This window comes from Lissotriton vulgaris, chromosome 2_1, assembly GCF_964263255.1.
Source record: "Lissotriton vulgaris chromosome 2_1, aLisVul1.2, whole genome shotgun sequence".
Lineage (NCBI taxonomy): Eukaryota > Metazoa > Chordata > Amphibia > Caudata > Salamandridae > Lissotriton > Lissotriton vulgaris.
In genome coordinates, this window is record NC_141687.1 from 849,318,012 (window position 1) to 849,339,209 (window position 21,198).

Here is a 21,198-nt window from a genome sequence, read left to right on the forward strand (position 1 = left end):
GAGTGCGAACCAATTCAGTTTCGACCAATACCGAATCTCCTCTCCATTCAGGGTGGTCAGATTTACCATCCAGGCCCGGCTTCTCTGAAATTAGCAGCTTGGCACCTGAGTACCTTGAATTTGCCCATCTGAATATACCTGAAGATTGTAAGGAGGTTCTAGCAAATGCAAGAGAACCTGCTACGATAAACACATACAGACTTAAATGGGAAAGATTCTTTATCTGGTGTCACTTGGCTGGGATTCATCCTTTCCAAGCAAGGCCTGATCAGATATTGCCTTTTTTCTTACACCTGGCAAGATCAGGTTTATCGCACGCAACACTAAAGGTTTTCCTGGCAGCCATTTCAAGGTATCGTCAGGATGGGTCTACTTCGCTTTACTCTTCAAGAATAATACAGCAGTTCTTTAAAGGACTTTTCAGAATGTTTCCTCCGGTACGTCATCCACCTCCATCATGGCATCTCAATATAGTGTTAGCGCAGCTCATGCGCCACCCTTTTGCACCAATCCACAGAGTGGATTTGAAGTTTCTTACATGGAAAGTGTCTCTTGTTGGCTTTGACTTCATCAAGAAGAGTCCGTGATGTCCAGGCTTTCACTGTCCATCCACCTTTCTTACAGTTCACGTCTCATTCAGTAGTGCTCCGCACGAACTCAAAATGTATGCCTAAGTTGCCTTCAGCCATTCACCTGAACGAACCAGTCATCTTAAGAAAATGTTTTCCTAACCCGCAATCCCCTGCGGAAAGAGCATTGCATACACTTGACATCAAGAGGTGTTTAAAGTTTTATTTGAAAAGGACCACTGCAATACGCAAATCCGATCAATTGTTTGTCGCTTATGGAAAAATTCGACAAGGACATGCAGTGTCTAAACAAACAATAGCTAGATGGATCTCTGCGGCTATTAACTTTTGCCATATACAAGCAGGAAGACCTCGAGTGCTCTTTTCGCTGGAGTTCCTCTGCAACAGATCTGCAGAGCAGCAACCTGGTCCAGCAGGCATACTTTCACCAAGCACTATTGATTGGATGCAGCCAGCGAGACTGATGATTCAGTGGGTCAAGCAGTTCTGCTGAATCTTTTCAGATAAGGTGAGCCTCTGTTTCCCTCCTCCTCTTACTGCTTTTCAGACACCTATTCATGCTTATTATTATGTACATTCTCGTATAATTGCAAATTTCATGCTTTTAGAAATGAGACATTTTATTATATGATCATATGAAAAAAAAATGTACAGATATATACTATCTACTCTGATTCAGGCATGTGAATCTATGAAAGACACCCCAAATACTGGAGAAGAACAATAGTTATTTACCTGTAATCTGTGGTTCTCCAGTATTGGTGTCTTTCATAGATTCACATGCAACCCGCCCACCTCCCCTCAGAGGCTCACCATCACTCCTGTGCGAGAAAATCTGAGCGCCTGAGCCTCAGGGGAGAACTTTCTGGTGGGTGCTGTCGCCTGATTGGCTGCAGTTTGGGCTAGGATAGTCATGAGTGTGGAAGTTTTTTCTCCTGTAGCTTAGGCTACTTTACTTCCTGGTTGGTTATTACCAGGTTTTTCTATGTTATTGTGGCATATTATTGCTTTTTTATGTACCGTGGGACTCCCACTCCAACAACGGGGAATGATTCAGGCATGTGACTCTATGAAAGATACCAATACTGGAGAACCACAGATTACAGGTAGATAACTATTGTTCTTTTCATACTAGACCTATGTGGAACTGCCTCTATTTGTGGCGTCTCTACTCCTTTTGGCCAGAGTTAGACTTTCACACAGATGATATTCCCTTGCGATCCAGGTCAGATACGTGCAGGCTGAGCGCAAGACTGGGGAGAGAGCGGGGAGTTCCTGGTTGTCCGCTCTCTCGTTTACCCCCCTTGCTGATCTTCTACTTACAAAACCCTGCCAGGACTGTGCCTGACCTCAAGAGACGTTTGGAATTTCCTCTGACCATGGTTCCCCCGTCCCCTCCCACCCCGCCACCCGCTCTATTCTGACATTCCCCTGAGTACACTTGACCCCTACCCAGACAGCAGAGTTCAAGCATTTTGTCCGACGCCCGATGGAGCTGCTCTGTTCAGCTAATTGAGGAGATCAGCTGTGGTTTATCCCCTGACCGTCACCTGCCCAGCCGGACACTGTTTCTCCCTGTCCCCCCTTCCCCCGCAAGCCCCCCCCTTGCGTATTTCTGCTGTTCTGCCTTTTCCTCGTCTCCTTTCTTTCCATTTTTCTGACCGATGCTCGTTGGAGCTATCTAGAGAGCAATAGAGGAGACTGGCCTTGGATTATCTCCTTGGCCGTCACCTACCCACTCGGTCTCTGGGCTGACTTACCCTTTATCTCTTTTCTGTCTTTCCCCTCATCCTCTCCCTTCTCACTCCACCTCTCCCCTTTCCCTCTCTATTTGTCTCTCCGGACATTGGACACAGTTCTTCCTCGTCTCCCTGCTATGGCTCCTTTCCTCCCCTCCTTTCCTATAAATTCTCTCAACCGCGTTGTTTGTTTACTGTACCTTACTACGCTATTGTAACTGATGTTATTTGCAACGCAATGTTCCTCTGCTAGAGCGCTCTGATACCTACGGGTCTAGCCAGCGCTTTGTAATCCTTTGCTGTACCTTTTAATGTAACGTTCCCCTGGTTATGCGCTCTGATACTTCCGGGTCTAGATAGCGCTATATAACCTTCTCAAATTCAAATAAACTAAAACTGTTTTTTCCTGAACGCTGAGACCTGAGCAACATGGCTGATGACCGGTGGTGCTGCTTGACAGCTAAGGAGGAGTCTGGCCCTGGTTTTCCCCCTTGACCGTCACCTACCCAGCCGGACAATGGGCATTGTTCCTCCTCGTCTCTCTTCTTTTACTCCTTCCTCCCCGCCCTTCTACAAATTATTGAAACATTGTTTATGTGTACTGTACTTTTCTATGCTCTTGTATCTGATGTATCTTGTTATGCAATGATCATACATGTAAAGCCCTCTGATACCCTCTTGGGTCAAGTTCGCGCTATATAAAACTTTATAAATAATAAATTGTATTAAGTTATAGGTAGACTTTCCTGTTTTCAGTTTCTATTTTTGGCAAGTTCTGGTCTTCTTTTCCCAGTGATTTCAATACCTTAAAAAACCGTGGTTATCAGTGGTTACACATTTTCACATCATTAAAAACAACAGAAACCGTGTTTTTCAGATGTTTATTATTGCTTGCTTACTGCACTGATAGTGTATGCTATATAGACAGTGTACATACAGTGTATGAGGTCCGAATTAATTTTTACAAATCCAACTTATTGTTGTACACCATACAATACTTCTTCAGTGAGTCTTAAGTCATGCATGCTCACTCTTTCCTTCCCATGTAAACTTTATCTGTGAAAAGGCCCTCTCTACATTGCCACTTGAGACGGCCAATGCCAAAATAGCCAATACACAATTTGCTATCTCTGGCCACTGACATAGCTTTACATGCCAATACTGGTGCACCTGGGAATTGTGATTCTCTGGGACAGGTTCTGCCACATATGCGTTGAACTGGGAGCATTTTCATCATACAGAAAAACAAAATACTACACACTCTAAAGCTGGTTCAGGTACATAGTTGCAACCTCATAACAAGACCTAGTGCAGGTATCTCCAGCCAGTCGATGACGAACTAGAAACCTTCAGAGTAGCTCCCAGCCTTGAGTTCATTCTTAGCTAAGAACTGCAATGAATAAGCATTGTCTTTTCCTTTTAAACTTAAGGAAAGATTATTTTTATTTTGCATTAATGTCAGGCTGCAGATAGCAGAGTCTGAGAATGAGCAGTAATGCACTCAGTGTTATGACCCATGTGGGTCACAGATGTTCAGACCTTAAGCACTGAAACTCTTTAATAAAAGTTGTTCTCAACTCCGTATTGGAGCATGAGAACAAAATTATATTTCTGAATGCTTTTTAATGAGAGAAAATTTAAATCAAAGTGTTAGCTTAATGATTTAAAAATATATATTTTTTATTAACAAAATAACAAAGAAAAACAGCAGGTGACTTCAGCATTTCTCACTCTTGTCAATGTTACTTTCCCATACGTACAGAATAATAAATACAAAATAAAGATAATGGATCACGGGGATTCTTGCTCCTCCACCTCGTCCAGACGTATCGGGGGTGTAAAAATATCGCCACGGTGTCGATTTCAGGCCTCCCATACCTTCCCCCACTTCTCAGGACAAACCCTGGCGACGTAGACTAACCTCTCCCTGAACATGCACCAATCTAAGACTTCCGCCCACTTCGCAACCTGGGGTGACTGACTGCCTCCCCACAGCTGAGCTATGTTTCGTTTCGCTGTGATACACGCCAACGTTAGCCAATATTTCCAGTACACATTCAGATCTGTGGGTACCCAAACGTTTAAAAAAAGCACCTGCGGGCCTCCGGTAGTATCTCCACCCCAAGGACATCTCGCAGAGCCTCATGGATCTTCACCCAGTAGTCCTGCACCTCCGTACAGTGCCACAAGATGTGCATAAATGTGCCAAGCTCTCCGCAACCCCTCTGACACTCCCCACTCGACCCATAGGAACCAGACGTGGCCCCGTAACATATGACCTTTGTAAAATCTTTAATTGCACTAATCTGAGTCACATCTGTATCGCTACCACCCTCGGAGAGGAGACCGCCTCTCTCCAATCCTCGCCATCCAGCTCCAATCCGTATGCACTCCAGTGTGTCCTGATAGATACCAGCTGGTCCTCCATATTATTTATGAGCTTTTTATATATTAAAGAGATAGTCTTCTCTGTGAGGTGCCTGTCCAACACCCGATCTTCAAGAGGGGAAGCGTCTGGAAGCGTTGTGTCTCTAGGGATATGTGTAATTAGAGCATGTCTCATCTGGAGGTAACGGTAGTGCTCTCTATCATGAAGGCTATATTGCTGCTTGAGATAGTTGAATGTGCGCACTGTGACCTTCCCCCATACATATTTGACCTGCGTGATCCCTATAAGATCCCATTTGTCAAAACCCTTGGACGTCCACAAACTTCCCAGCTTCTCTGAACTCCATAAGGGGGTGGCAAGTGTGAGCTTCCCCTCCTACCTGTAGATGATGTTTTTTGTCTAGAACACGTAGCCACTTTCAGGAGTCAACGTGGGATGCCAGAAATCACCGCCGCAACCCAGAAACAATGCAGGGGCACCAGGAAGTTACCTCTCAATACCAGAAATCAATGCGGGATGCCCGAATCACAGCCGCAACCCTACGTCTCAGTGGAAAAACTAACCCAAATAAAACCCTGAATTTTGAACTGCAACTGCAAATTGGCTAGAGAAGCGCCAGCCGAGGAGGCACAGAGGGGAGTGACACCGTATTAGAGGGCATCGCGGTCGGCAGGGGATGGAGATGAGGGCGCGGGGAGATTTTGAAGCACTGTCTGGATAATAGGAGCCCACCCCCTCAAGAAGAGGGGGGCAACTAAAACAGTGTGGAAAGAGGACCCATTGGGGAAAGGTACAGAAAGTGGAGCTGCCCGGACACTGTAGGGTGAAAGGAAGGACCTCAGAGACCGGGAGGAGCCACAGCTGAAATCAGTGTTCCAGGGAATCATTTTAGGGGAGCTCCATTAACGGGAGGGTAGGAAGAGGGAGGCGTTGCGGCTATCTCGGATAGACAGGGCACCTGTATGGTGTGTGGGTCACGGAGGCAGCCACGGGTGCAGAGGTACCTCCAGTGCGTTGGTAGGAGAGCACAGGGTTCCACACCGATTAGGGTAAGGGAAATATCCCCGGTGAGGGAGAAAGCTGCAGACACGGCCAGTGGAATTAGACACCCCACCGTGATAAGAATTGAAGCACAAGAAAGGCGGAGAGAGGCACACAAGGTTTAATGAGCCTTGACAGAAACCCACATGGCGGCTGCGCACGTGCGTGTAACCACAAGCTTGAGGCCAGCAAAAGCCTCTGGTAGCACTTTGAAACCCCCTTACTAAATGTCTTGCAGAGAAGAGCATGCGCTGGCTCAGGCGAGACCTGAAAAAAGGACACTAAGGAGAGGAGTACATCGTCACCTTTGCAAAATGCTGTCCCTCCTGGAGGGTTGCCTGAAGATATCCTGCAGATAGAACAAGGTGATACTGAACCCAACTTTGCACTTGTGGCAGCATATTGCTTACTGTGTCACAAAGTAATCTTTAGGGGTGAGCACAGTCTCACAGCTTGCAAATGTTAAGTACTTCTACATCAAAAGACCTGCAAAACTGTATTTTTATTTTATGTTTTCAATTTTATTGAGTCCAGTTGCTCGTTCATGCTGGCCAATAGCCCATCATGGGTCCCTGAAGCTTGCCACAGGTGTGCGGTTCCCGCACAAGAAGCTTGTGCCGGTGTCTTGTTCCCAGCCAGTATCTGCAGGTCTCTTGCGTCCACTATTGGGACTGGTACTCCAGCATAAGGATTAGCAAACCCTGTGTCAAATTTCTAGCTGTTATTGTTTTTTATTTTTCCATCAGTAATTTAAAGCAATGGGTCCCTGTGGAGGCCCCCCCGCCCATGAGAGTTAAAGTCCCCGCACAAGAGGGTAAAGGTGTACTCAATCTGCTCTCTTATATACCTTTTCAGATCTTTTTTCAGGAGGTGGAGACCGACTCCTGGCATCCTGTAATGGTGGCTGTAGCATATTTAGGCCTGATGGTAGCCAAGACCTTTTGATTTTACAAAAATTATATATATAACCTACTTACTTAAAGCAGCTTTTTAGCCAGCTCTCTTCATCCATTGGTGTGATGCTGTGGATTCACATTTTTCTTAAGCTCCCTACAGCATACAGCAAGGGTCAGTGGATCAGCCTACTTCAGCCACTGGTTAACTTCTCTTTGAGTAACTGTATTTTGCTCGTTCACAAGGAGCACATTCACTCAAGGTAGTTCCTTTTAGTGCCACATTTTTTTTGTTTGCACTTAATTATTACTTTAGTATTGCCTTTGTGTTTAAAGCCTGATGTGATAACAGGGCGTTTTCTACCAGGTCTTTACAGCACACACACTGCAGCTTTATGAGTTCCTGGTTCCTGCTAATGATGTGAATTTCTTTTGGAGTTGCCTTTTTAGGTCGCAGTGTACAAGCTGTCTGGTCTGCTAAAGATATCTTGGGGATTTTCAGAAACTTGAGCTAGGAATGCAATCTGCCCATTGCTTACCATTGGCTTTGTGATTTGTAACTCACATTGACTAGCTTTCTATTTGCTAGCTTTATTTGCTTACGCTGTCCATCTTCAGTTTGTTACTCCTGTTGCCCAAACCTTGTTTACTGTATTCTTCCACTACCTCACTTTCTTTAAACAGGCCTTTAAATCTTGCTCTTATCTTGTCACGTTTGGTGTGCGTTCAAAGACAGGAATCATATGTCAGGCTCTCTCTTCCAGTGAGCTTGGGGTTAATCTTTCATTCTCTGACTTCAAAGTGAGAGAATTTATTTCACAATCCTGCTGAATACCCATCTAAGAGAAGAGGGTGTAGTATGTTTTTTTTTTGCACACAACAAAATAAAAACTGTGCAGATGTTTCAGAATATATCAGAATTAGTGCAAATGAAGCACATTATTTTCGTAATTCTGAAGTGTGGTGGAAACAAATATTTGAATACGATTAAAACACATCAATACACTAGCTGATGACATTTGCACACATTATCGTTTGTGTGCTTTAAAACCATATTTCGGTTCAAATGTAATAATCATTTTAATTGAAAATGTGTTGTCTTTAATAGCAGTGTGCTACCACACCATGCAAATGCCACTCTATGCCACACCACGCCCCTCCACTCATAAGACCCTCGACTACATGCAACACCATTCGATTCCACACCATTCGATTCCACACCATTCCAATCTACGCCATTCACTCTACGGCACAACACAACACACCACTCCACTTTGTCACGCCACGCCACCTACCCCACTGCACCCCAATCCCCTCCATCCCACTCCACTCCATCCCACTCCACTTCACTATAATCTACCCCAATCTACCGCATTCCAATCTATCCCACTCTAACCCAGTCTACCTCACTCCACTTCAATCTACCCAACTCCACTACAATCCAGTCTACCCCGCCCAATGTTCCCACCCTGATTCAATCTACCCTACTTCAGTCTACTCCATTCTAACTCAATTTAACCCACTGTAACCTAATCTACCCGTCCACCTCACTCCACCCCAGTCTCTACCTCACATGCCACTCCACGGTATGCCCCTCCACTCTTAGACCCTCTGCAACACGCCACCCCACTCGACACCATTCTAATCTAAGCCATTTACTCCAAAACACAACACACCACTTCATTTTACGTCCCTCCACTTCACACCATCTACCCCACTGACCCACTACAATCTACCTCACTCCACTCCGATCAATCCCACTCCACTCCAATGCACCCTAATTTACCCCTTCCCACTTGGTTTTACTATAATCTACACCAATCTACTTCATTCCAATCTACCCCACTCCACTCTACGCCACTCCAGTTTTCCCACCCCCGTAAAACCAATCTTCCCCATCCCCCTCTAACCCAATCTACCTCGCTCCACTTCAGTCTACCCCAATCCACTCCACTACGATACAATCTACCCCATTCCACCCTAGTCTACTCCAGCCCAATGTACCCACCCACTACAATCTACCCCACTCTAACTCAGTCTAGCCCACTAAACCTAATCTACCCCATTCCACTGTTGTCAGGGCTTTGTCTATTTCTCCTGGGTTTATTTCTATTTCTTCTTTATGCCGCTTCACTCTACTCTGAAACCATCTATTCTGCGCCACTACCGTCTGCCCCAATACACCCTACTCTGTACAGGTCTACGCCACTGCATTCTAATGTACTGTAACCACTGCACACTATGCCAATGCACTCTACACCACGTTACTCAAAACCATTGCACTCTACAGCTCTGCGCTAATCTACTCCACCCCAGTCTACCTCACTCAACCCTAATCTACCTCACTCCACCCAAATCTACCTCACTCCACCCCAATCTGCCCCACTCCACTCCCAATCTACTCCACTACACTCCCAATCTACTCCACTACAATCCAATCTAACCCTATCAACCCCACCCCACTCTAACCCAATCTACAGCACTCCACTGAAATGTACCCCACTCTGCTCCAATTTACCCCACTATCCCAATTCACTCTGTTCTACCCCAATCAACTCCAATGTACCCCAGTCCAACCCACTTGACTCCACAATACCCGACTGCGCTCCAATGTTCCCCACTCTGCTCCACTCCAATTTACCCCTTCCATTACATTTTACCCCACTCTCCAGTGCAAAATATCCAACTCCTCTTCCATCTAGTCTACCCCACCACAATCTACCCTGCTCCACTACAGCCTACCCCAATCCAATCTACCAAACTCTACCCCACTCCAATTTACCGCACTCCAATCCACCCTACTTAAACCACTTAACACTGCCACACTTGACTCCACACTGCACTCCACCCTACCCAAATCCACCCCGCCCCACATCACTCCGGTGTTCCAAACTCAACTCCAATGTTCTAAACTCCACTCCAGTCTACCACACTCCACTCAAATTGACCCCACTGCACTTTAATCTACCCCACTCCAATCCATCCTACTATAATCTACCCATCCCCAATCTATCCCGCTCCAGTCTACCCCACTCCAATCATCCCTCTCCAATCTACCTCAGTCCACAATAATCTACTCCACTCTTGCCCACTCCACTCTTCCCCAATCAATCTCACTCCACTCTCGACTCAACTCCAACCTCAACTTCATCTATCCAACCTCCCTCCACCCCAAACTAACCCTCTCCACTCTACCCCTATCTACCCACTCCTATCCACCCAATCTACCCCTCCATTATATTCTACCCCATCTACCCTACTCCACACCACTCCATGCTACTCAAATCTACCCCACTTCAGTCCAGTCTAACACACCCCACTCCAATCTACCCTACCCCATTCCGTCCTAAAGTACCCTACTCAAATCGCCCCCATCCAGTCCTCCCACTCCAACCTACACTACTCCTATATACCACAATCAACCCCACTCCAATCTACCACACTCCATTCCATCTTATCTAAACCACTCCAGTCTACCCCTCTTCACTCTGCCACACTGCACTCCAGTCTATCTAGATCGACCCCACTTCAGTCTACCACACGCCACTCAAATCTTCCCCACTGCATTTCAGTCTAACCCACTCCACCCACTGCAATCTACCCTACTATAATCTACCGCTCCCCATCTTATCCCTCTTCAGTCTACCCCACTCCAATCTACTTCAATCCATCCCACTTAATCCACTCCACCCCACCACAACCTTCCCACCCCACTCTAACCCACTCCAAACTACTTGACACCATTCATTCCTCTTCAATCAATCCCACTCCATTGCAATTCATCATACTCTAAATCCACCCAGTCTACCTCATTCCACTCTACCAAAATCTACTCCCCTTTTCCCCACTCTATTCTTCCCCAATCAATGTCACTCCACTCCAGTTTCGACTCCTATCTACCCAATCTACCACACACCATTCTACTCTACTCTACATCACTCCACACTACCACATGCTGCTCAAATCCGCCCCACACTAGTCCAATCTAACCCATTTCACCCCAAACTACCCTATTCCAATCTATCCCATCCAATCCACCCACTCCAATGTACACCAATCTGCATGTACCCCACTCCAATCTACCCCACACCACTCTATCCAACTTTACTCCACTCCAATCTCCACTTCAGTCTACCACAATCTCCCCCACCCCAATCTAACCAACTCCAAACTAACCCATTCCGGTGTCTTATTCCATCTACTCACTCAACTCCAATCTACCCCTCTGTACTCCAGTCTACACTACCATAATCCACACAATCCATCCCACTCCACCCTAATCTACCCCATACCACTCCAGTCCTTTCCCCTCCATCTAGCCGACTCCACTCCAATTTACTGCACTCTACTCTTCCCCAGCCCACTCGAATCTACCCCAATATATCCTACTACACCCTGTCCCACTCCAATCTACTCCCCCAATCTACTCCACTCCAGTCTAGCCCAATCTACTCTACTCCACACCATTCCATCCCACTCCAATCTACCCAACGCCAAACCACCCAACAGCACTCCAATCTAATCAACCCAATCCAGCCCACTCCCATCCATCCCAGTTCACTCTTCCACAATCTACCACAATATATCCCAAACGACCCCGATCTACCCTACTTTAATCTACCCCACACCAATCTACCTCACTCTTATCTACCCCAAGCAACTCCACCCCATCTACCCCACTCCACCCCAATTTCCACCCAGTTCACTCTTCCACAATATACCACAATATATCCCAAACTACCCAGATCTACCCTACTTTAATCTACCCCACACCAATCTGCCTCACTCTAAGCTACCCCAAGCAACTCCGCCCCATCTACCCAATCTGCCCCACTTCACACCAATTTCCCCCAGTTCAAGCTACCGCACTCCAACCTGCACTAATCCATTGTACTCCATTCCACCCCACTCTACCTCAGTCTGTCCCATTCTAATCTACACCAATCCAATCTACTTCACCCAACTAACCTTTAGCCGTGCTGAACAGCAGCCGCACTGGCATAAAACAAGGTTAAAACACATAGCCAAAGCCAATAGTGCTTGCATTTATTGGTTTTGCCAATGCTTGTTTACCCAGTTGTTGCTTTGAGTATACCATATTCTGTCCATTAGAATCTATTCTTTATAAAGTATTTTCTCTTTTTAGAATGCACACGATGAAATACCTTTATAACTGCACTCCTGTATGTATTTTAATTGAGAACTGTAGCTATACTTGTAAACAATTTAGTCTGTATGTCCTGCTTACATTTGTTTCTAGTTTGCTTTCAGTGCTCTTGTGTCTTGCTTATATAGTTATTTACTGATTTTATCATTGATTGAATAAGTGATTTTCTGTCTGTATGTCTATCTTTTCAACCTTATCTAACTTTCTGTGTGTCTATCTACCGGTCTTTCCGCGTGTCTGTCTTTGTGTCTATCCACCTGTCTATCTACATGTTTGTCTGTGTCTCCATCTTCCTGTCTCTCAACCTATCTCCTGCTTCTCTACCTATCCAGCTATCTTTGCAAGTCTATCTATCTATCTATCTATCTATCTATCTATCTTTGCAAGTCTATCTATCTATCGTTGCAAGTCTATCTATCTATCGTTGCAAGTCTATCTATCTATCTTTGCAAGTCTATCTATCTATCTTTGCAAGTCTATCTATCTATCTTTGCAAGTCTATCTATCTATCTTTGCAAGTCTATCTATCTATCTTTGCAAGTCTATCTATCTATCTTTGCAAGTCTATCCATCTATCTTTGCAAGTTTATCTATCTATCTTTGCAAGTCTATCCATCTATCTTTGCAAGTTTATCTATCGGTGCAAGTCTATCCATCTATCTTTGCAAGTTTATCTATCGGTGCAAGTCTATCTATTTATCTTTACAAGTTCTATCTGTCTGTCTGTCTGACCATCTTGTTTTGTCTTTGTTTGTCTTTATGGCCTTCTGTATCTGTTTTGCAGGCCTCTCTAATCTATATTTTCAACCTTCTCTATCAATTTGTAATAAAGATTTATGAAAGAGCATTAGCAAAGGCAAGAGACTGGCAGCAAACACAAGATCAGCTTTTTTAGGTTGGGTGTAGTTCGAATTTTGTCTAAAATTATGTGTATAATATAGTCTTGCAGCATGAATCCTTTTCTTGATTCACATGCTGTGCATTATTCCGCCATCTAGTGGTTGGGTCCGGAATTGTCTTGTTGGTGTTTTTTCCTCCCCCATGTTTGGCATCGTCAACCATCATTTGGTGGTATGTCCATCACCTGTGTGACATCAGACAGTGCCCCAGATGTCCCTGTGTGTAATCTAGGCTGAAATGGCAGGACTGCGGAAACTACAGGGGGAATTTGTTTTAAACTCTTTCTCGTTGCCTTGGTAGTCCCTCAGGGGTCATCACTGAGTCCTATTAATCCTGGTCCCTTGGGGGAATCTTTTTAAAAGCAGGCAGAACCATTGATACACCCCAAGTGTTTAACCTAAAAGTCATTAAAAAATAGCAGTTGTGAATAATTCAAATGCATATATTGTGTTGTGCAGCTGGGCTTTCGCAGGTAGGTTGATACTTTGACATCAGATATCTGATATTCGAATACCTGTATTTTTTTTTTTTGTCTTTTTGCTCTCTAGACGCTACAAGACAGCGAGCTTTTGGGCTGGTGTCACAAGCCTACACTTCCATCTCTGCTGATGACTTTGCCACCTTTGTGGGGCTTCCAGTTGAGGACGCTGTGAAAGGTATGTTGATTTGCAGGCACTGTTGTCAGGGCTTTGTCTATTTCTCCTGGGTTTATTTCTATTTCTTCTTTATGCCGCTTCACTCTACTCTGAAACCATCTATTCTGCGCCACTGCCATCTGCCCCAATACACCCTACTCTGTACAGGTCTACGCCACTGCATTCTAATGTACTGAAACCACTGCACACTATGCCAATGCACTCTACACCACTTTACTCAAAACCATTGCACTCTACAGCTCTGTGCTAATCTACTCTGCACTACTGCACTCTATGCCACGATACTCTACTTCACACCACTCTACGCCACTGCACTCTACTCTACAGCACTCTGCACCCTTCTACACCACTCTACACCTCTGCACTCTACACTAATCTACTTGACGCCACTCTAATCTATTGTGCACCACTGAATCTACGCCACTTCACTGTACACCTAGTGACTCTGCTTCACTCTACTGGGTGCCAAAACACTCTACTCTTAGCCACTGCACTCTTTGCTACTCCACTCCAGTCTAGGCCACTCCGCTCTACTCAGCGCCACTCCACTCAGCCCTGCACTGTGCAAGAGAAAAGTTCAACAGGGGGTTCACGAGTGGATTAATGATAGCTGCCATCTTTGCTAGAAATTTTGCGGGGCAGGCATCCCGAGGGGAACCTGATTTAAGCCCAGCCATCAGGTCAAATGAAGCAGTCATAGAGAGAGGAGGAAAAACTGCCAGGTCCACACCTGCATTAGGCAGGGTAACCGCGGCATTCTCCGCCCGACCGGGCATCTCAGGCTCCAGCACAGGGAAGGAGTCCTGGATCCGTTGGATCTTAGAGGTGAAAAAGTCCGCAATCGCCCTGACCCAAGACGCAGGAGGGGGGGGGGGGGGGGGTCTGAGTTGGTGCCGCGCGTGAAGTTGTAAACTCCCGCACAATGGCGAAAAGCTCCTTACAGGAATTGGAGGCAGCTTCAATTTTTCTCGCGAAATAAGCCTTCTTCTCCGAGAGGATGTTCCGATGATAAGCTTTCGCCAAGGACCTGTAGACGAGTTTCGCCGTCGCGTCGTATTTCACGCGCCATGCTCTTACCGCTACCTTGCATTGCCGACGTGAAGCCGCCAATGCATCCGTGAACCAAGGGGCAGATGCACCTTTTTCGGGTTTGCGGAGGGGTCTCAGAGGAGCAAGATCATTAAGCCTCTCTGAGAGCCAGGCCTGCAATCGCTCCACATCCTCCTCTAAGTCCCCCGTTAAAGCACAGGGATGGTCCGCGCAAGACTGTGCCAGCAGTTCCGGAGTAACCCGGTGAAGTGCCCTGAATCCCACGGAAGTCTGCCGGGGGGCACCAGAAGGCTTCCTAACTTCAGAGAAATAAAATTTCACCAGCCTGTGATCAGACCAAAGCACCTGGATAGGAGCCAGCATCTCTATGGGGGTCGTAGAGAAAGTCAAATCTAGAGTGTGTCCCTTCTCATGGGTCGGTCCAACATGATAGGGAACCAGGCCCAGATGGGCTGTAACATCAGGAATAGACAGTCACGGGGTAAGAGGGAGGGTGCTATACCAAAGCAAAAGAAACAAGCTAAGGCGACATTGGCCAAAGAGAAGAATGCACCAAAGAAAAAGCCTAGCAAAGTAAAAGATCACCAATTAAAAAACGGGAACAGTAGATTAACTCCTGACGAGACTAATGAGGATTTGGAATTAGGAAGTATAGAGACCCTGGTAGTAGGGGGGGATACGCATAATTGCTGTGAAGCAACTAGCAGTCTGCTAGTAAAAATTGGGGAACTCTTTAGATCTTATTTTTCCCCAATAGAGACTAGACTCTTAAATATAGAGAAACAACTAGCTGGGCTACATGCCTCATCCAAAATTATCTCTAAGACTGCCTCTAACCCTGTGCCCTCTCTAACGGGTGGGACTAAAACTAAAACTGGAAATAACAACACTGTAGACCCAGGGCCTAAGAAGACGACAGCACAAGTGTTGAGTACTACTGTAACAACAAGGACACCAGCAGCCCAAGCAAATAAAAATTTAGTCAAACCGATAAATGATTCTGTACCTCCCCAACCCACTAAACAAACAGAAAGCCAACCCAAGTCAACTCCCATGCCCCCGATAAGGACCAGAAGAAGGGAGAAAAAGAGCATAGACGCACGGTTCAACTCCCCCCAGAGGCAAGCTCATTGGTAGTAGTCATGACTGGGGTCCCAGAGGTGGCAGATCACATTGCTGAAACTAGTTGGTCCCTAAAAAATAAAGTACAACATTGGCTTAATGTCAATCGACCGCTACCCTTACACTGCACAAGTAGGATTCTAACAGTACGTAGAGTACCCTGGATAGGAAAAGAGCGCAAAACTACCCAGGGTGACTGTGTTATAATCAATTTTGAGGACCCTCGTACTGTAGACTACATATGCTCCTGGAACACACAAGGCTCCTACAAACACATAGAAACAAAACGACTCTCTTTTTTCTATCCCCCTAGGAGTTGTGTTTGGCTAGGCCATGACAGGAATTGGAGTAGACCGGGCTACCAAGATTGGGGTGAAGAATGGGGAAGCTGGGGAGGGAACATGGGAAGCTGGGGAGGAAATATGGGAAGAGATGTAGGCCTCATGGACAATTTTATGGGGCTTCAGACCTATAACAGATACAGCTGTTTAGAGATGGTTGACTGACTGATACCAACCATCAACCCACACAAAGAACAGGGTGGTTATAGCAAGTACAATAGCAGAAATAATCAGCAGCTTAATGGTTATCAGACTCCCAACCCGACTGTAAAGGAAATAAATGTAATAGTATCGCCAACAGAGGGATTCCCCTTGCCTACAAGGACAAATAACGACAAACAGAAAACAATAGTACCAACAATAAGTAGCTGCGAGGGTACAGATAGTTTGCTACCTGCAAGGAAAACCCCCTTTGAGAGGACTTTAATTATTGAAAGCACCATAGACGCCAGTCCTAATATACTTAATATACCAACCAGGCCTAATTCTGACCTTGCGATCCTTAGTTGGAATGTGGCTGGACTGGAGCCAAGATTATCTGATCCAAACTGGTTAAAGATTTTTTCCGACATAGACATAATTATGTTTCAGGAAACATGGGCCACCATCAACCTGCACATTGAGGGTTTTCACTGCAAAAGCATAACTGCAGGCAAACCCGATTTTGGCAGACCGATGGGTGGACTATTAATTGGTATCAGGGTTACCGCAGGTAATACCCACTAAAAGCCCTAATATCCAGATCATCGAATATAAAAGAAAGGTCCCCTTTTATATAATTCATTTTTATAATAACGACTTCTATTCAACCCCAAACACAAATTTCATCGAACTTTCTAAAATTTTGAGTAGTATAACTGAACCCCTAGGAAATAGTATAAGCAAAAGGATTATTCTAGCTGGGGATTTTAACGCAAAAATTTGTAATCTAGACCGACCGGGGGTAAATACCCGAAACGACCGAGCAGAAAAAAGGGGACAAGAATTGGACTTGCTTATCTGCGATCATATGTTCACTAACATTATGGACGCAAGCCCAACCCCTAATGATAATTATGTTCCTACATTTAGAGGTAGAGATTATTCCTCAACCGTAGATTACATCTTTATGTCACCCGAATTTATTGACAGTCTTTCGATGGCTAAGGTTATTGAGACTGCATTCGGGGATCATAACACATTGGTTGCGAACATTAGACTAGGGCCCTCGCCAGTATTTAAAAGTACTGTGGGGGCCAGAGATATAACCCCCGCCACAAACAATTTAAGATTGAAATGGAGGAAGGTTGATAGTGGTAGTATAACTAATCAACTCACAACTAAACATCAAAATTTAATAGACTCATGTATAACAGCCAATGGGAATCACCAAAGGGTGATCTCAGATTTTACTAATCTGTGCTCAGTCATAAAAACACTTTTAACTGTTCCTAATCGTAAAACCAACACGGACCCTAAATGGTTTGACAACAACTGCTCAGTTGCAAATAGGGCCCTACGTAATGCACTGAATGCTAAGCCTAGATGTCAAATTAAGGTCAGGGAGGCAAGAAAGAGGTATAAAGCTGAAATAGGGAAACGCAAGGCAATCATTTTGTCAGAACGCTGGGAGGAATTATCAGACTCGGCATCAGTGAAAAAAGGCACAACTTTTTGGGCCGCAGTAAAAAATATGCGTAATATGGGTACACAAATGTCATTAATAAGTTGTACCATTTCTAGTCACCAATGGGAAGACCACTTCTCTAAAGTGTATGCAACACCACCAAACGTCAATAACTATTTCGCATTAGGCGACTTGCGCCCTTTAGAGATCAGCCTGGGAGAGGTTATTGCCGGTATTAAACAAAGCCTCGGCAATAAAGCCCCTGGGCCAGATGGCCTCCCAATAGACCTTATTAAATGGAAACCTGAACTTTGGGCACCCATTCTGACAAATGTATTTAAAAGCCTACCTTTAGTGCCAATACCGGACACATGGTCCACAAGCATAATAGTGCCTATATATAAACAAGCATTAGAAATGCAATCGGGCTCGGATTTATTTGAGTTTGAGCTAATGGCATTGTAAATGGCAATGTATTGTTGCTATGTGTTATGGAGTGTGTTCATGTGCTGTGTACTGCCAGTGATCTCCTTGTGAGTGTGAGAATATTGCACCGTTACTGCCTGTGATGTCCTTCTTCTGAGTGTGAGAAGCTTGCACCTCTGCTGCCTGTGGTCTCCTTGTGAGTGTAAGAAGCTTGCACAGCTGCTGCCTGTGATGTCCTACTCACTACTCTACTCACTACTCTACTCACTACTCTGCACTCACTACTCACTACTCTACTCACTACTCTACTCTGGTGGTACTGGTAGTGGTAGTACTGGAGGTGGTGGTACTGGTAGTGGTAGTACTGTTGGTGGTAGTACTGTTGGTGGTAGTACTGCTGGTGGTAGTACTGGTAGTGGTGGTACTGGTGGTGGTGGTACTGGTGGTGGTACTGGTGGTGGTGGTACTGGTAGTGGTAGTACTGGTGGTGGTACCGGTAGTGGTAGTGCTAGTGGTGGTGGTACTGCTGCCTCTAGTACTGGTAGTGGTAGTACTGGTGGTGGTGGTACTGGTGGTGGTGGTACTGGTGGTGGTAGTACTGGTGGTGGTAGTGGTACTGGTATTGGTAGTACTGGTAGTGGTAGTACTGGTGGTCGTGGTAGTGGTAGTACTGGTGGTGGTAGTACTGGTGGCTGTAGTAGTGGTAGTACTGGTGGCTGTAGTAGTGGTAGTACTGGTGGTGGTAGAAATGGTAGTACTGATGGTGGTAGTACTGGAAGTACTGGTGGTGGTGTTACTGGTAGTACTGGTGGTGGTGGTGGTACTGGTAGTGGTAGTACTGGAGGTGGTGGTACTGGTAGTGGTAGTACTGTTGGTGGTAGTACTGTTGGTGGTAGTACTGCTGGTGGTGGTACTGGTAGTGGTGGTACTGGTGGTGGTGGTACTGGTGGTGGTGGTGGTAGTGGTAGTACTGGTGGTGGTACCGGTAGTGGTAGTGCTAGTGGTGGTGGTACTGCTGCCTGTAGTACTGGTAGTGGTAGTACTGGTGGTGGTGGTACTAGTGGTGGTAGTACTGGTGGTGGTAGTGGTACTGGTAGTACTGGTAGTGGTAGTACTGGTGGTCGTGGTACTGTTAGTACTGGTGGTGGTGGTAGTTGTAGTACTGGTGGCTGTAGTACTGGTGGCTGTAGTACTGGGGGTGTTGGTGGTACTGGTAGTGGTAGTACTGGTGATGGTGGTACTGGTGCTGGTGGTGGTACTGGTAGTGGTAGTACTGGTGGTGGTACCGGTAGTGGTAGTGCTAGTGGTGGTGGTACTGCTGCCCGTAGTACTGGTAGTGGTAGTACTGGTGGTGGTGGTACTGGTGGTGGTGGTGGTGGTACTGGTAGTGGTAGTACTGGTGGTGGTGGTACTAGTGGTGGTGGTAGTGGTACGGGTATTGGTAGTACTGGTAGTGGTAGTACTAGTGGTCGTGGTACTGCTAGTACTGGTGGTGGTGGTAGTTGTAGTACTGGTGGCTGTAGTACTGGTAGTACTGGGGGTGTTGGTGGTAGAAGACTGGATGGTGTCGCTCGACTTGCAGGATGCATATTTCCACATCCCAATCCTGAAGTATCTCCGTTTTACGGTGGGATCGCAACACTACCAGTTTGCGGTCCTTCCGTTTGGTCTTACTACTGCGCCTCGAGTCTTCACCAAGGTGATGGCGGTGGTGACAGCACATCTCAGAAGGTCGGGGATCCCGGTATTCTCTTATTTGGACGACTGGCTGATCAAAGCAGAGTCGTCAGAGAAGGTGCTCCATCATCTGCGGGAGACTACCCAGTTGTTGTACAGGTTGGGTTTTCAATAAATGTACCCAAGTCTCACCTGGTGCCCTCCCAGCGCAACCTGTTAAAGGTGCTGTACTGGACACAACTGTATGTCGTGCATTCCCTCCTCCTCAAAGGATTCGCGACATACAGGAAATGATTCCTTTGTTTTGCAATGGAGCGGTCGTTCCAGTCCTGAAGGTCCTTCGCCTGCTCGGTCTGATGGCTTCATGCATTCTGTTGGTCAACCATGCACGCTGGCACATGAGGGCACTTCAGTGGTGCCTACGCAGGCAGTGGTATCAGCACAACGGGGATCTCAGGGAGTCGGTGAGGATCTCCAGAGAAGCTGCTGCAGATCTGTCTTGGTGGGACGTGGAAGGCAACCTGTCTCAAGGGAAGCCTTTTCAGCTGCCTCCTCCGGTGGCCACAGTAATATCGGATGCATCCACTCTAGGGTGGGGTGCTCATCTGGGGGATCTGGAGGTCAAGGGTCTTTGGTCTCCAGAGGAAAGGTTGCTTCACATCAACCTTCTAGAATTGTGGGCGATACGTCTGGCGCTCAAGGCCTTCCTCCCTTCCCTTCGCGGTCGGTCGATCCAGGTCCTGACGGACAACACGACCGCGATGTGGTACATCAACAAGCAGGGAGGAGTGGGGTCGCAGTGTCTCTGCAGAGAGGCTCTGCGTCTCTGGTCCTGGGTTCAGGACCACCAGATTTGTCTGATGGCAAATCATCTGCCCGGAGTTCTGAACGTGCGAGCAGACAGTCTCAGTCGGCAGTTCTCTGACGACCACGAGTGGAGGCTTCACCCGGAGGTGGTTCTTCACGTCTTTCGGACGTGGGGGACTCCTCAGGTGGACCTGTTCGCTACTTGCGAGAATGCTTACTGCCCGTCCTTCTGCAGTCTCCAGTATCCGTTGCAAGGAGCCTTGGGGGACGCGTTTCAGTTGAGTTGGGAAAGACGGCTCATTTACGCGTTTCCTCCCATACCTTTGATTCCTCGGGTTCTGAGGAAGATTCACCAAGACCGGGCCCAAGTCATATTGGTCGCCCCGGACTGGCCAAGAAGGGTGTGGTATCCAGATCTTCTCCACCTCTCCTCTCACCCGCCGCTCCATCTCCCTCTCAGGGCAGACCTCCTCTCTCAGATGGAGGGGCAGGTTCTACACCCCCCACCTCCAGACATTGCACCTTCATGCCTGGAGATTGAACGGGGCAACCTGAATTCCTTTTCTCTCCCGCCTGACGTGGTGGATGTCATCTTGTCAGCCAGGCCTGGCTCCACTAAGTCCGTCTATTCATATAGATGGTAAAAATTTGTCACTTGGTGTGGTGGGAATTCTATTGACCCTTTGAGAGCCCATTTGTCTGATGTTCTCCAGTTTGCCCTTTCTCTGGCGCAGCAAGGGCTTGCAGTTGTCACGGTTAAGGGCTACCTTTCTGCGCTGTCGGCTTTTCTCTGT

At 46.5% G+C, this 21,198-nt stretch overlaps 1 protein-coding gene across 1 annotated transcript in view; it reads left to right on the top strand.

Annotated features, from left to right (window-relative positions):
* The window catches only part of COPS8 (COP9 signalosome subunit 8), a 118,779-nt gene that overhangs the window by 90,907 nt on the left and 6,674 nt on the right, over positions 1–21,198 (top strand). The window contains exon 5 of the mRNA XM_086956301.1: positions 13,268–13,375. Coding sequence (XP_086812427.1) covers positions 13,268–13,375 — 108 coding nt within the window. The remainder of the gene's footprint in view (positions 1–13,267; positions 13,376–21,198) is intronic.